The sequence below is a fragment of the Heterodontus francisci genome, chromosome 8, assembly GCF_036365525.1.
Source record: "Heterodontus francisci isolate sHetFra1 chromosome 8, sHetFra1.hap1, whole genome shotgun sequence".
Classification (NCBI taxonomy): Eukaryota; Metazoa; Chordata; class Chondrichthyes; order Heterodontiformes; family Heterodontidae; genus Heterodontus; species Heterodontus francisci.
The window spans coordinates 54,750,864-54,766,589 of record NC_090378.1 but is presented as its reverse complement, the minus strand read 5'-3'; the positions used below and the strand labels follow the sequence as shown (position 1 = coordinate 54,766,589).

At 45.6% G+C, this 15,726-nt stretch overlaps 1 protein-coding gene across 10 annotated transcripts in view; it reads right to left on the bottom strand.

The window, feature by feature from the left end:
• Nucleotides 1-15,726, bottom strand: part of spata6 (spermatogenesis associated 6) — a 150,018-nt gene that overhangs the window by 13,255 nt on the left and 121,037 nt on the right. For 9 of the 10 annotated variants that reach the window (XM_068037157.1, XM_068037161.1, XM_068037159.1 and 6 more), the window contains 2 exons: nucleotides 6,593-6,692; nucleotides 995-1,080 (listed from right to left, as the gene is read on the bottom strand). In XM_068037157.1, the coding sequence (XP_067893258.1) occupies nucleotides 995-1,080; nucleotides 6,593-6,692 (186 nt within the window). Of the gene's footprint in view, nucleotides 1-994; nucleotides 1,081-6,225; nucleotides 6,291-6,592; nucleotides 6,693-15,726 lie in introns of those variants that run through there. The other variant, XR_010975507.1, reaches the window with a different exon arrangement.

The following is a 15,726-nucleotide window of genomic DNA, read 5'->3' as shown; positions in this document are numbered from 1 at the left end:
GTGGCCACAGCTAGGGCTGCACCTAGATGAGAGGATGCCATGGGACCAGGCCACCCTCCCAACCAAGTGGGGTCTGGGGGCACCGGAGCTGGCCAGGCAGGCCCTGATGAGGAGTGGAGGGGGGTTTGGTGAGGGAAGGGTGGGGGGGTTTGCCGCGGGGTTGGCCATTGCTGTGAGGGGGGTGCCTCTGTGGGTCACAGAGTGCCTGAAGAGGAGGGTCCCCCCACTGAGCCCACAGGGAGGCTGCTAGGGTTCATCAGGCAGTGCCACCCATGTGGCAGAGGACCCACCCGCCACTAGTAAAATGCCAGCAGTGGCAGAAAAAGGCCCTTAATTGGTCACATAAGTGGCTCATTTGGCCTCTGGACATGAGGGCCGTCCTCCACCTCCTCTGTAGCTGGTAAAGTGGCATGGTGGTGGGAGGACGACGGGCACTCCATCCCCCACCTTCCCTCTCCATTTTAGGCTCCTCTCCCCACCGCCTCCCAGCCTGTCCCTAGTAAAATCTAGCCCAGTATTTCACTGACACTGGAAATGGCCAAATGAATCATAATTATCTTTTCTGATCCTGTGCATTCACATACTGCGAGGAATGGGAGGCATATGAAATTCAGTTGAGAATAACTAAAATTAATATTAGCAGATATAAAGCAACAATAATAAGATAGACTGTAGAAAGTAGCATGAGGGCTCCAAACTCATTTTTCAGCCAGATAATTAATAGTAACCATGTTAAAAGACTACTTTGGTGTTTTGCGGGGTACATTGAATACAGTGGTTTAGACGATCAGGAAATGGCAGATTTGAATAATTCCAACTAAAATCTGGTACACGGTTATAACTTGATGATGATACTAGGTTAGGAAGTATGCCAGTGTTAATGGCTAGGTAGTTAAAATAAGCCCTCCCACTTGGAAACTGTCTAAAGTGCTTCAACACTCAAGAGTTCAAAGCTGGCCTCAAAGTCCTTTAGAACACTAAAATCTATCTTTACCTGAGATGGTCTGTAGTGCCACACAATGAATCAGTAGATGAGGCAGATCTTCTGCTTGAATGATAATCTACTTCAGCAGAAGAATCCTAGAACATGAAGCAACGGTCAAAAAACTGATAATTATCAAGAATTCTAGTCCACAATTTTAAACAGACATGTCAACAGCATTCTGAGAGGTCCAAAGTTTCATGCTAGAGTTTTGAATAATTAGCAGACTTCATGTTCCTAGTGAAGGGCCACAACCACCAACAGCACATATTGGAAATGTCAACACATGCTATGCACAATTTTGTGTTATACTGGAATTTCCAACATTGCCAAGCAAGCAAAGCCAGAAAATTACACCCGACATCAAAGAATCATAGCTGTAACTGCCAAGACGATAACATTTTGAAATTTCTTCCTAAGTTCTTGGAAAACTGAGATATAATTCCAACCTCAAAAACTTTGACCTGTTGTATTCCACAAGTAACTCTTTCACAGTGTGCAACAAAACACTATATCATCTTTGTCTGTTTAATTCCATTATTAAAGATTTTCTTTTGTTTGCTCATCATAGTAAAGGTTGGAGTAATTTTCCATTTTGAGGGCCCAGTAATTGCCTCATTTATGGTTAGAACAAAGGGCTGAACTTTATCAGTCCCTCGATGCTAGTGGGAGTGGCTTGCCTCAACCCACGATGTCGAGAAGGCCCCACTGGATATTAGCGGCAGCACGAGGCCTCGGTGCGGCCACCCTGCAGCTTGATGGCAGGGCCTTCATTACAATATTAATATGAGGATAATTAACATCAAATGAACTTACCCGCCGATGGCTGCCAACCCACGCCGATTTTACAGCTAACTGGACGCGACTCGCACACCTTCGGAACTCCCGAGGCGAAACACTGATGGGGAGCGGGGAGGAATAAAATTATCAGGGCGGGGGGGAGGCGGAGAAACACTTGTTGGTTGCAGGGATGGTGGGAAGGGGTTGAGGGTCAAAGGGAACAAATTTCTGAGGGGGGCGGGGAAGTTTGGGATATCAATAAAAGTTTTTTCTTGGAGAGAGGGCAATTTATATGCAGATTACCCATTTGCTGGGGGTGGGTGGGAGATGGGATTTAAAGTTGAATTAAAATATTATTATTCCCTGGAGACTAGGACCTTTAAAAATTTAAATGTCACTGAAGGGCTTGAAGCCCTTTAAAAATGGCGCCTGCACAGTGGTGCTGGACGCTGTTGCCGGAGACGCGGCAGCCGCCCCCTCTACATCATTTAAATGAGCCCCTGCGCAAGGCACTGATAAAATTCAGCCCATAGTAAATTTGCCTCTCATCTGCCTCAATCTATTTTAGCTCAAGCATTAGCTTGGCTTTGTGTAAGTATTTTCACCTCTGATTCAGAAGACTATGGTTCAAGTCTCACTCCTGGATTTAAATGCATAATCTAGATCGATAATTCGGTACAGTATTGAAGGAGTGTTGCATTATGAGATGATCAGATGTTAAACCTTGTCTGTTTGTTCAGGTGACATAAAAGATCTTAAGGCACTATTCCAAAAGAGCAGGGAGTTCTCCAAGGGTCCTAGCCAATGTTTACTGTTTGTGTGGCCATGCTGTGGCATAAATTGGCTAACCCATTTGCCCACAAAACAACAGTGATGACGTGTCAAAAGTAATACATTGGCTGATATTTATTCAGACTGTTTTTTTGAAAAGATTTAAGTCTGGTTTTTCTGAAGTGCAAATTTTAATCCTACCCACCACTGGAAACCAGGTGGGTGGGCAGTTAAAATCAATTGGGTGACTCAGTAACTGACGCCTGAAACTGGCAAGTCCTTTTTTGAAAGTGCAAATACGCCTCTGGGAGGAAGCGATCAAGTCTCGAGGGGGAAGAGAGATTGAGCCTTGGGGAGTGTGAGATTGGAGCTCTGGGAGGGAGTGATTGGAGCCTGAGGGAGGGAACTATCAGGCCTCGAGCAGGGACATTAGTGGTGAGCGGGGAAGGTAATCAGGGGTTCTAGAGGACAGGGTTGAGTCGGGATCTTGGTCCAGCAGCCAGTGTTGGGGATGTTGCCTGGGTTAAGTAACTTATGTTATGACTGAGGTGGGAGCAGTGCACTGTCTTTTCTAGTTCCACTTCTCCACAGATCACAACACATATATAAATGTTTACTCAGTTACCGATATGGTCAATCATAGACTCTACTTGTTATCCCAGAATAAAACACACCAACCAGATCTCTTTAATAAACAACAAAATTATCGATTTGTTATAAAACAGACATAACCAGTAACGAAGTAAAACATTAACACACAGATTGAAATATGAAGGTTCCCTTTTTACCTTAGCCACACACACACACACACGTCAACCGAAAAATAGAGATTTTCTTTTTAGAGCTCTGTTACAAAAAAAAGACAAAAAAGAATACTTTGGCCAAATACTTGCTAATTCTTGAAGAAAAAAAGAGACGATATGGAAAGATGTCAGTTGTCCCTTTTTTGGTTTGGCGTCCCAAATATGCGCAGATGGTTGTCACTGGGATCATTCTCTGGAGCAATACGTTCAAGTGGCGTCGAGGATTTATCCGGCAGGTTTTTCCAGCATCTCAGGAGAAATGCGGCAACAGGGGTTTCAAGCAGGCCTTTCAGGATGAATGTAGCATCAATTTCTCTATTTCTTACACTCACTTCCAAGAGCTTCTCCAAGAGACGGAAAAACAGGCAGGCTTTTCGAAGAGATGGAAAACGCCGAGCTTGGGTGACTGCTCTCCTGGCTGGTTTTTAAAACTCCAACTGCCTGTCCAAAGTGAAACCAAAACAATGGGCTGAATTTTATCAGCGCACCGTGCTCTGCAGTGGTGCGCTGTTAAAGCAGTGGCCTTCGACACGGAAGTGCCGCTGCACAGCCCCCGTGATATTATGCGTGGGGGCTCATTTAAATGGAGGGGGCAGAGCGGCCGCCCCTGATGACGCAGAGAGGAGGGCCACCTTGTCCCCAGCAACAGCGTCCAGCGCCACTGTGCAGGCGCCGGCGCCATTTTTAAAGGTCCGCAAGCCCTTAAAATTAATTGTAATTTTTAAAGTAACATTTTGGTGCATTTAGTGTACAAATTACAATCAATGATGGAGGCTTTTTCCCACCCGCCACCCCAATGTTTGTTTTTGGGGCAATATGAACGTGATCTTTATTCCCAACTTCTTCACTTTTGCCCTTCAACCCCTTCCCTCCATTCCCAGTCAATAAAAAACGTTTTCCCTTCTCCCCCGCTCCCGCCCTGAAATTTTTACTCTTTCCCCCACCCACCAGTTTCTTGCCTCCGAGTTTGTGTGTGAGAAGTTAAGGATCACGAGTTGCGATCGACGCCTGTAAAATCGGGATGGGATGGCCGCCGCCAGCAGGTAAGGTCATTTGCATGTTATTTATATTCATTTAAATATTTAGATGAAGGCCCTGCCGCACCGAGGTCTCCCCCACCGCCGGTAATATGTGTCGGGCCCTTCTTGACTTCGGGGGTCGAGGCAGGCCTCTCCCCACAGAATTTTATGAGCCACCCCGTCGCAACCCATGGTGTCCAGGGGCTGGTAAAATTCAGCCCAATATCTCAAGAGTCAAGCTCCTGACCCCTAAAAATCTTGACTGTCACTTCTCTATAAAGATCTCCCCCAAGTCAAAAAACTCTTGCTGGGTATTTATCTGAAGACAGGTGACTTCCAGTACTTGTTGTTGGCAAACAATATTTTTCAGTCCTTTCAATGACACCAGTGAAAAAAAAATCCATGGAATCCTTTTCAGGTTTCTCAAATAAAACAATGGTTGGGATTTAACCTGGGTGGACAGGAGCCAGCCACCGACTAAAAAGTCAGTGGCTAACCTGCTACTGCCTCGCCTGGGGATCCAATCCGTATTTTGCGGGTCGCCGGGCTTTAATTAGTCTGAGGCGGGACTTCCAACCGCTTGAGGTAGGAAGTCCCGCCTAATGGAGCTGCCAGCCAATCAGCGGGCTGGCAGCTAACTGTCTCAGCAGCGCCACCGGGAGTGATGACCACTGCTGGGACTACAGCCCAGCTTCAAAAATTTGTCAGGGTCCCCAGAATGCAGGTAATTTTTGGTTGCCTCACCAGGGGTGATTGGGCGGGCCCCGGCGTGGCAAGGGTGTTGATTAGAGGGACGGGGGGTGGGGGGGGGGGAGAGGGGGGCGTGCTGGTTGTTGGGGGTGGTTGGGGCATCGGGGGTAGTCTGCTTTTAACACGCGGCTTTTCTCGGGCCTGGCTGCCACTGGTAAAAACCCCGTGGAGGCGGGCAAAGGCCCTTAAGTGGCCGTTAAGTGCCACTTAAGGGCCTTCATTGGCCTGGGGCAGGCGGGCTGTTATCCGCCGCCGCCCTGCATAAAGTGGCGGCGGAGGCGGGAGGAGGTCAGGAAGCGATCCCGAGCCTCCCGCTCCATTTTACATCACCCCCCCAACCTCCATCCCGCTCTTTGAGGGGTCGTAAAATTCAGTCCAATGTCCATAATATTTAACAAAAAAAGGAAATATTTTCGTAACACATCTTTTTTTTTTAATGTGGGCGATCTTTCGGATTGATTTTCATGAGTGCAGCTAGCAATGGCAACTCAATGTTGGGTGTGAGGATCTGAATCAGGTGTTATGCCCCTTATGAAAATGGATCGACACCTCTTGTTTGATTGGAAGTATGCAAGTGCTGACTGACCACCATTTTGGGGCCTGAGGAGGCAGCATAGTGCCTGAAAAGCTGTTTTGAACTGGCTGTCATTATAAAGATATTTTAGAACTACTATCTGGAGGATAGCATTGAACCGTTAATCACTCAAACATGAAATTAAGTCTTAAGGGTGTAGATTTTCAACTTTCCGTCTGCTTAGGTTTAAAACTGGTATAGCGGATATCACTTTCTGTAGATATCAATGGAAATGAAAATCAGGTTGCTTCTATAATGGGCAGCCAATCCACAATGCCAGTTTTATACCTAGGCAGCAAGTTCAAAATCTACCCCAAGCTGCTTTGATGCTATCTAGTTTATTTGACTGTACCCATGACATGAATGCACAGCAACATGAGTGATTGAAATTCACAGTTTTAATAGCAATCTTACAGTTGTGTCCTAAATTCCCAATCTCAGCTGGGCTACCAAGGCACTGGGTAGAGCTTGAATGCTGCGCGACAGGAAGAAAAGGGGAAAGCGGAGATTTGGGGTGAGGACTGTCTGCCAAAGTCTCAAACGTACCTTTGTGGCCAATTACAGAATTGTATGACAAAGGCCTGAAAGAAGACTTGGTTTCCTTCTTAGCCCTGGTATGGTGTGTGGCAATGGGCAGGGAGGATATAGAAGCAACAACAATGAAATGTGAGGAACTAATATATAAAACAATATTTTTAAAATTAAAACCATTACTGAATATACAAAATAGATGTCAGACATTCATGACCATACTAAATACAAGGATGTTGAAATTCAAATTCAATCATTCAGTTTCTCTTCATTTCAGTTGTACCAACACCTAGTTCTTACATGACTTTAGGCTCAGTTTACTGGTAGATCTTCAGTCTCTAAGTTTTTAATACTATATAAATCAAATTATGACAGTACTTACAAATTTTAGCCTTTGTCTTGCACTGCTTGTCTTCAAAACTTTTAGTACTCGCTGATGGATCTCCTCCCATTTTGTTGGTCTCGAGGACTCTGGATAAAATCTGAATTATGCAAAGCAATGTGGATAGAGTTATAGAGTTATATAGCACAGGAACAGGCCCTTCGGCCCATCATGTCTATGTCGGCCATCAAGCACCTACCTATTCTAATCCCATTTTCCAGCACTTGGCCCGTAGCCTTGTATGCTATGGCATTTCAAGTGCTCATCTAAATATTGATTAAATGTTGTGAGGGTTCCTGCCTCTACCACCCTTTCCAGATTCCAACCACGCTCCGGGTGAAATTTGTTTCCTCTAAACCTCTTGTCCCTTACCTTAAATCTATGCCCCCTGGTTATTGATCCCTCCGCTAAGGGAAAAAGTTTCTTCCTATCTAACCTATCAATGCCCCTCATAATTTTGTATACCTCAATCATGTCCCCCCTCAGCCTTCTCTGCTCTAAGGAAAATAACCCTAGCCTATCCAGTCTCTCTTCATAGCTGAAATGCTCCAGCCCAGTTCTTTAAGTATCACTAGTAGCAAGAGCAAAGCTCACAAAAATGCAATCTTGGAAGGGTGTTAATAAAGATGAAGAAGAGCGGAATCTTACTGCCTTTGAAGATTTTCTGAGGTGGAGACCAGAAGCGGGTTCCGACCCTTCTGTTGATGCCTGGCCACCTGCCTGCACGATCTTATCAGGGGCGTCCAACTAAGAGTGCATTTAAGTGTGGCAGAACAGGCACCCACCTAGCCTAATCACAGGCCTCACACTGAAGTCCTGCTGGCAGCACCAACGGGAGAAGTGGCAGGCAGGTGAATGCAAGACAGAAGCACCCTCAGAAGATATGTGAAATTTAAAAAATTATTTGTGCCACAGTGCCAGGTCATCATTGTGGAGGAGGACCCCCTCCAAAGGGTGCAATTGTCGCCCATGGCAGAAGTGCTCTGGCCGGTGCGGGGGCAGAGCAGAGGTGATAAATAAAGGTGGCCTTGCTGGCCCCTCTGGTCTGCCATTGGGACGCCACCTACAGAGACCTGAAAGGCCTAGCCCACAGTGTGGGGCCCATCTGCCAGCAGTGAGATTCTGGCAGCGTCCCCAATCTGGCCCCCGGTGGCCAGTTATTTGCCACTAATTGGCTTCCCACCTCAGCTGGGCAGATAGCTGCTTCTGTTGCTCACCCGCCTCTGGCAAGATCGCCCACAGGCAGGATTATGTTGGGTGGCTGACCCGTCATTCCATTCTTCAAATTTCCCCCCCACCCGCCTCCACAGCCATCACTGCATAGCTGGTTAAATTCTGCCCTTTTAAAAAGTCAAAATGGCATAAGGAAGAACTAAAATATAAAATATGCAAAATGGGCTGTAAAGGTAAAAGCCCCAGTTTTTTTTAAAAAAGGACAGCACTATCTTTGCACTGATGTTCATATGATCTTGTATAGAAAAATAATAGGATTTAAGCTGAACCCTTGGAAAAATGAACAATTAAATAAATAAGCCTGTTCCCTGAAAAGCAGAAATTAAATATTCTTGTGTCTCAATTTGATGATTATGCTTGAGCACAATGCATTTGACTCTAATCTTCTGATAAAAAATGGGCTTGAACTGGTTCATGGTACAGTTGCACCTGCAACCAAAGAAGGGTGCCTGTATTTGGAGCTGAAGGTCGCTCTCCAGTAAAAGCGTAGGTAGAAGCTGCATGCAAGAAGGATGCCGACTGAGCCATTGCAAGCAGTTAGCTCTCTTATAACTGGTTCCAAATGAGGATGAAATTTGAAGATGAAGGTAACTGCACTCAATTTTGGTCACATTTTCTGCAGTCCATCAACCAGGCACAAATTTAAGTTGTGAACTGCCACACCTTAATGGAGGTTGCATTTGAAGCATCATTGCTCTTTGAAACACACAACTTCATTGTCCCTAAAGAGCATGGCAAACATTTTTAAACATGGAGATGGCAGCAAACAGGTTTCTCAGTGGGGGTAACAGCTATTAAGGCAAAAAAATAACTGTATTTTCCTAAAAGATATCCACTTAGTGTTTCCCCTTCATCAAATAACTTGGGCACTGTGGCTGCTGCATAATGAAGGTATTATGGATCTTCCCATCTCATCTGATATGTCTAAACAGGTTCTAAAAAATGCAGATCCTGGGTTTGTGACATTGGAGACAAAATGCCTGTCATGAGGCATTCCTTATGACTTCCTTATCTAAATCATATTGAATCATTGGGACCCCAAAGGAATTCTTATCCTCACCACTTGGTATGGTGTTATTTAAATGGCAATAGCAACCAAGAAATATGAAAGAAAGCACTGGCTGGAAAAAAGAACAAAAATGATACACTATTACACTATTTTGGAAAAACCCAACTTATTCATGTAGTAATCTGCAACAAAATTTAACAAAAAACACTCTTCATAAGAACTATGCAACATTATATTAGTTAACATGGGAATCTGAGCTGGCCAAGCCCCAGCTCCTGTGCTTCTGCTCCCATTTCACTGAAGTTACAAATGTCTTGTCCAAGTGGCAAATCTTCATCTAAGACTTTAGACAATGAGGGCAGGAATTTGGGTTTTGGGTTGGGACCCCATCGTTGTCGGGGTCAAATGGGGGTCACAACCCCATACTGTGTTGGGAACAGTCATCCAGCAGTGATTTTCCCCAAATTTGCCAATTAGTAGCCAGAAGGTGGGCTCACTGTCCAATTGATGATGGCTAGCAAGCTCCTAAAGTTGAAGGGCCAATAGGAGGCCCTCCAGCACTGAAGGAGCAGCAGCCTGCAGTTCAGGTAAAAGAGACAGAGGTGCCTCCATCTTCAGGCGCCACCTCTGCAACTTTTAAAAACTTTTAAATTTAAAAATGGGCTCAGCAACAGGACCACCATTGTGGAGGGCAAATCTGTGGCCATAACTGTGGCAGGGCAGGTGGGGACATCTTCAAAGACTGCCTGGAGCACTGGTTCCCTCATCTGCTGCTGGGAGGCCATTTCCAGGCAACTGGCCTAGTTCCCAACGTCAGAAAATTCCAGTTGCCCTTTGATAATAGGCCTTTAATTCCTTCTATTTGGTTACCTGCCTTCTGAACCCCATTCCTCCTCTGGGAAAATAGTCCGGGGGAGGTATTGTGCCAGCAAACTAAATTTTCGCGGCCGCCTGTCTCCATACTTGCCCCCATATAGGGGTGAAAATTCAGCTCTAAGGGTCAGCAGGCTATTCAAAGTCAGAAATGTGTCATGAACAAGTCCTCAAAGCTCCATTCTCCCAATATCCAAAAAACACATGCACACGCACATTAACACTCACACCAACATACACGTGCAGATATCCAGTAAGCATCACTGGAAACTTAAATGATTTCCTTTCAATAACTCCAAATTCTAAGGATAGGGAGAACATTGACCAGAATTCTCTCTCTAGGCAGCTACCCATTGAGAATATGTGTGTGGATGTCGAATTAAGACAGAATCAGTTTCAACCTGTCTAAGTTGAAATGTCTGCTAACACATTATCAGTTCCATGGCAACTACATCTGCTTCATGTGGAAATGGGTTCTGGCACTCTGCTCACTTTGCACTGAAACCTCATCCCACAAAATCCAGGAATTTTGGGGATGAGCATTTCAAACTTGCTGCAAGAGAAACTTAAGTGAGACTAGACACCAATGCCTGTTTTCATTACTGAGACTTTTTTTTTGACAGAAAAAATTCTTATAGTAAGATGTCAGTAAGAAAATTATTTTGACAGTGCATTTGTGTTCAATTTTATAAATTTTGCTGATGAAAGGCTTCCAATACATCTTGACATGTATATAAAACAATTTTCTTCTCATTTTTAAAATAAAGTGGTAATTTCCCAATAAATCATGGTGTTTACTTAAAGTATTGATGGAAATTAATTTGTATTTGCATGTTACTGCCAATGTAATTAATGATCAATAAGCAGTTGTGTGTGGATCTTTGGCAGACTGAGGAAGAGGAGAAAAACTATGTTTAGGAGGCACAACCAATTTAATTGGCTTGGCCATGTGAGCCGCATGGAAGATGGCAGGATCCCCAAGGACACATTGTACAGCGAGCTCGCCACTGGTATCAGACCCACCGGCCGTCCATGTCTCTGCTTTAAAGATGTCTGCAAACGCGACATGAAGTCCTGTGACATTGATCACAAGTCGTGGGAGTCAGTTGCCAGCGATCGCCAGAGCTGGCGGGCAGCCATAAAGACGGGGCTAAAGTGTGGCGAGTCAAAGAGACTTAGCAGTTGGCAGGAAAAAAGACTGAAGCGCAAGGGGAGAGCCAACTGCGAAACAGCCCCGACAACCAATTTTATCTGCAGCACCTGTGGAAGAGTCTGTCACTCTAGTATTGGCCTTTATAGCCACTCCAGGTGCTGCTCCACAAACCACTGATCACCTCCAGGCGCTTACCCATTGTCTCCCGAGACAAGGAGGCCAAAGAAGAAGAAGAAGATATAAGCTTTATTACACAGCCCCAGTTTGGTTGGTACACGAATTATGGTATTTGTTAAAGAATATTCTCAACAATAATGCTCGTCTTTAACACTTGTCTACTAGGCAGATTCAAAACTGCTTTTGCTTAGCTACATAATGCAGGAAACTCCTAACTCAATTCATAAAAATCAGACATATCTGATTATATGCAATGAGATTAAATTATATATATATATATATATATAAAATAAATATTTTAATAGCTCACCTAATTAATTGCATGCAGGATAGTGAAACACTTTGGATAACCAAATTCTTATTTTCAGATTAATGTTGCTCTTTAGTCAGGAATGATATTAAATATTTATCTTTTCTTATCTCCAGTTTTGTGAAAGGGATGGCTGCTTACTTTGATAAGTTAAAAGATTTTTTTCCTCTGCCCTGAGTGCACTTGATTGGTTGTAAACACCTCTCATTAAGTATGAGCTGAAAGTGACTATCCTTGGCATCGAGGCAGCATTTGACTAGGGCTGAATTTTGTTCGGTTCCCGATGTTGGGCTCTGTGGCGGGGTGGGGGGAGCCGGAAGAGCGGAGCGGCAGCGGCCTGCCAAAGAGCCCAACGCTGGGATTGCCTGGCCCGTTCTGCCCAGCGGTGGCGAGGCCCCTTGGCGACGGAACCTGACTTTAAATATTTAAATAAAGGGCATGAATACATTTAACTACAATTCCCCGCAATCTTAGCTGCAGTTCGGGATCTTCCGTGCGACAGGCCGCACTCAAGTGTCTTCACCTTTCCATCCAGGGAAAGCTGGCACCACCGAGGTGGGGAAGGGGAGAACTTAGGATTTTTACTGCAGTGGTGGGGGGGGGGGGGGGGGTGGGAAGACGAGGGCAACTTTGCAATTCTAAGTGTTTTGGGGGTGGAGGGGTGGGGGGGTGGGGAAAGAGGGAAACTGCAAATTAAGTGTTTTGGGGCCTCGTGCGAAAATTGGGAGAGCCTTCCCACAGACTAGTCAAGTAACAGCCTGACATGGTCATACTCATGGAATCATAGCTTGCAGACAATGTCCCAGACACAATCATCACCATCCCTGGCTATATCCTGTCCCACCGACAGGACAGACCCACCAGAGGTGGCGGCACAGTGGTATACAGTCAGAAGAGAGTTGCCCTGGAAGTCCTCAACATTGACTCTGGACCCCATGAAGTCTCATGGCATCAGATCAAATATGGGCAAGGAAACCTCCTGCTGATGACCACCTACCACCCCCACCTCAGCTGATGAATCAGTGCTTCTCCATGTCAAACTCCAAATGGAAGAAGCACTGAGGGTAGCAAGGGCACAAAATGGAGGTGGGGGACTTTAATGACCATCACCAAGAATGGCTCGGTAGCACCACTAATGACCAAGATGGCTGACTCCTAAAGGACATAGGTACTAGACTGGGTCTGTGGCAGGTGGTGAGGGAACCAACAAGAGGGAAAAACCTACTTGACCTTGTCCTCACCAATCTACCTGTTGCCGATTCATCTGTCCATGTCGGTACTGGTAGGAGTGACCACTGCACAGTCTTTATGGAGACAAAGTCCCATCTTCATGCTGAGGGTACCCAACATTGTGTTGTGTAGCACTACCACCTTGCTAAATTGGAGTAATTTTGAACAGATCTAGCAAACTGAAAACTGGGCATCCATGAGGTGCTGTGGGCCATCAGCAGCAGCAGAATTGTATTCAACCACAATCTGTAACCTCATGCCCTGGCACATCTCCCACTCTACCATTACCATCAGGCCGGGTGACCAATCCTGGTTCAATGAAGAGTGCAGGAGGGCATGCCAGGAGCAGCACCGAGCATACCTAAAAATGATGTGTCAGCCTGGTGAAGCTACAACACAGGACTACTTGCATGCCAAACAGCAGAAGCAGCATGCTTTAGACAGGGCTAAGCGATTCCACAACCAATGGATCAGATCTAAGCTCTGCAGTCCTGCTACATCTAGTCGTGAATGGTGGCGGACAATTAAACAACTGACAGGAGGAGGAGACTCCACAAACTTCCCCATCCTCAATGATGGGGGAGCCCAGCACATCACTGCAAAAGAGGTGAAACATTTGCATCCATCTTCAGCCAGAAGTGTCGAGTGGATGATCCATCTTGGCCTCCTCCTGAGGTCCCCAGCATCACAGATGCCAGTCTTCAGCCAATCCGATTCACTCCACGTGATATCAAGAAACCAGTGAAGGCACTGGATAGTGCAAAGGCTATGGGCCCTGACAACATTCCAGCAATAGTACTGAAGACTTGTGCTCCTGAACTAGCCACGCCCCTAGCCAAGCTATTCCAGTACAGCAACAACAATGGCATCTACCCGGCAATGTGGAAAATTGCCCAGGTATGTCCTGTCCACAAAAAGCAGGACAAATCCAACATGGCCAGTTACTAGTCTATCAGTCTACTCCTGATCATCAGCAAAGTGATGGAAGGGGTCGTCGACAGTGCCATCAAGCGGCACTTGCTTAGCAATAACCTGCTCACTGATGCTCAGTTTGGGTTCCACCAGGCCCACTCAGCTCCTGACCTCATTACAGCCTTGGTCCAAATATAATCAAAAGAGCCAAACTCCAGTTGCGAGATGAGAGTGACTGCCCTTGACATCAAGGCAGCATTTGACCGAGTATAGCTTCAAGGAGCTCGAGCAAAACTGGAATCAATGGGAATCAAGAGGAAAACTCTCTGCTGGTTGCAGTCATACCTAGCACAAAGGAAGATGGTTGTGGTTGTTGGAGGTGAATCATCTCAATCTCAGGACATTACTGCAGGAGTTCCTCAGTGTAGTGTCCTAGGCCCAACCATCTTCAACTGCTTCATCAATGACCTTCCCTCCATCATAAGGTCAAAGTGCGGATGTTCGCTGATGATTGCACAATGTTCAGCACCATTTGCAACTCCTCAGATACTGAAGCAGTCTGTGCCCATATGCAGCAAGATCTGCACAACATCCAGGCTTGGGCTGATAAGTAGACAAGTAACATTCGCGCCACACAAGTGCCGGGCAATGACCATTTCAAACAAGAGAGAATCTAATCATCTCCCCTTGATGCTCGATGACATTACCATTTCTGAAACCCCCACTATCAACATCCTGGGGGTCACCATCGACCAGAAATTGAACTAGACCAGCCACATAAATGCTGTGGCTACAAGAGCAGGTCAGAGACTGGGAATTCTGTGGTGACTAACTCACCTCATGACTCCCCAATGCCTGTCCACTATCTAAAGGGCACAAGTCAGGAGTGTGATGGAATGCTCTCCACTTGCCTGGATGGATGCAGCTCCAACAACACAAGAAGCTCGACATCATCCAGGACAAAGCTCGATTGGCACCCCATCCACCACCTTTAACATTCATTCCCTCCATAACAGACCTACAGTGCCAGCAGTGTGTACCATCTACAAGATGCACAATGGCAGCTCACCAAGGCTCCTTCAACAGCACCTTCCAAACCCACGACCTCTTACCACCTGGAAGGACAAGGGCAGCAGATGCATGGGAACATCACTATCCGGAAGTTCCCCTCCAAGCCACACATCATCCTGACTTGGAACTATATCGCCATTCCTTCACTGTTGCTGGGTCAAAATCCTGGAACTCCCTTCCTAACAGCCCTGCTTGGTGTACCTACCCCCCAAAGACTGCACAGGTTCAAGAAGGCAGCTCACCACCACTTTTTCAAGGGCAATTGGGGAGGGGCAATAAATGCTGGCATTGCCAGCGTTGCCCACATCCCCCGAACGGATAAAAAATAAAATCGGGGGAATCACACCTAGCACAAAGAAAGATGGTTGTGGGAGTTGGAGGCTAATCACTTAAAGCCCTTAACCTCAGTTTTTGTTTTGTTTACACTTAGCAATTAACTGAAATTCTTGTTTAAGCTAAGTGGCAAGTTAAGTTTCTTACAGTTTAAACAGGGGTATACAAGCTCTCTGAACAGCTGTAGCATGTTAATTAGGTAGCTTGCTTAAACTGGTTTCTGAACTCTAGCAGAGTTCACCCAGCATTGTTTTCAGGGTATAAATTCAGGGGACTCTCAGTGCTGCTTGTCTGCATTGAGTGCTACTGGAGGGCACAGAGTGCGAAGAGTGGTAAGTGAGGGAATTCAGTAAGGAGGGGAACTATAAATTAATTAAGAAAAAGTAAACTTGACTGCGCTCAGCCGGAGCAGCACGAATCAGCGAGACCAGCGGGGCTATAAACAGCAAGAATCAGCGAGACTCGCTGTCACCTGTAACCAGTCAGAGCCCGCATTCGGAAAGCGAAAAAAGAGGTGTGACATCACAGGGAAGCAGGTAGTGATTGGCTGGTGAGTATTGCAGCTTAGGGACTGCGTCTCAACAACTGGCAGGCTAAAAACGAGAAAAAAAATTAAAGTATTAATAGTAAGAAACAAGTGAGTGACTGGTGAGTATTATCTTTTTTGAGTAAGGTTTATTTTAACTAGTGAACTATATTGATTAGTAATAGGATTTATCAGTACTAGTAAGGTTTTGTTAATAGTTCTAAGATGTTTTAGTATTGGTAACATTTATTTTTTAGTGGTAGCGAATGGTCAACTAATAAATGATGGTATGGCAGAGTTGCTTCAA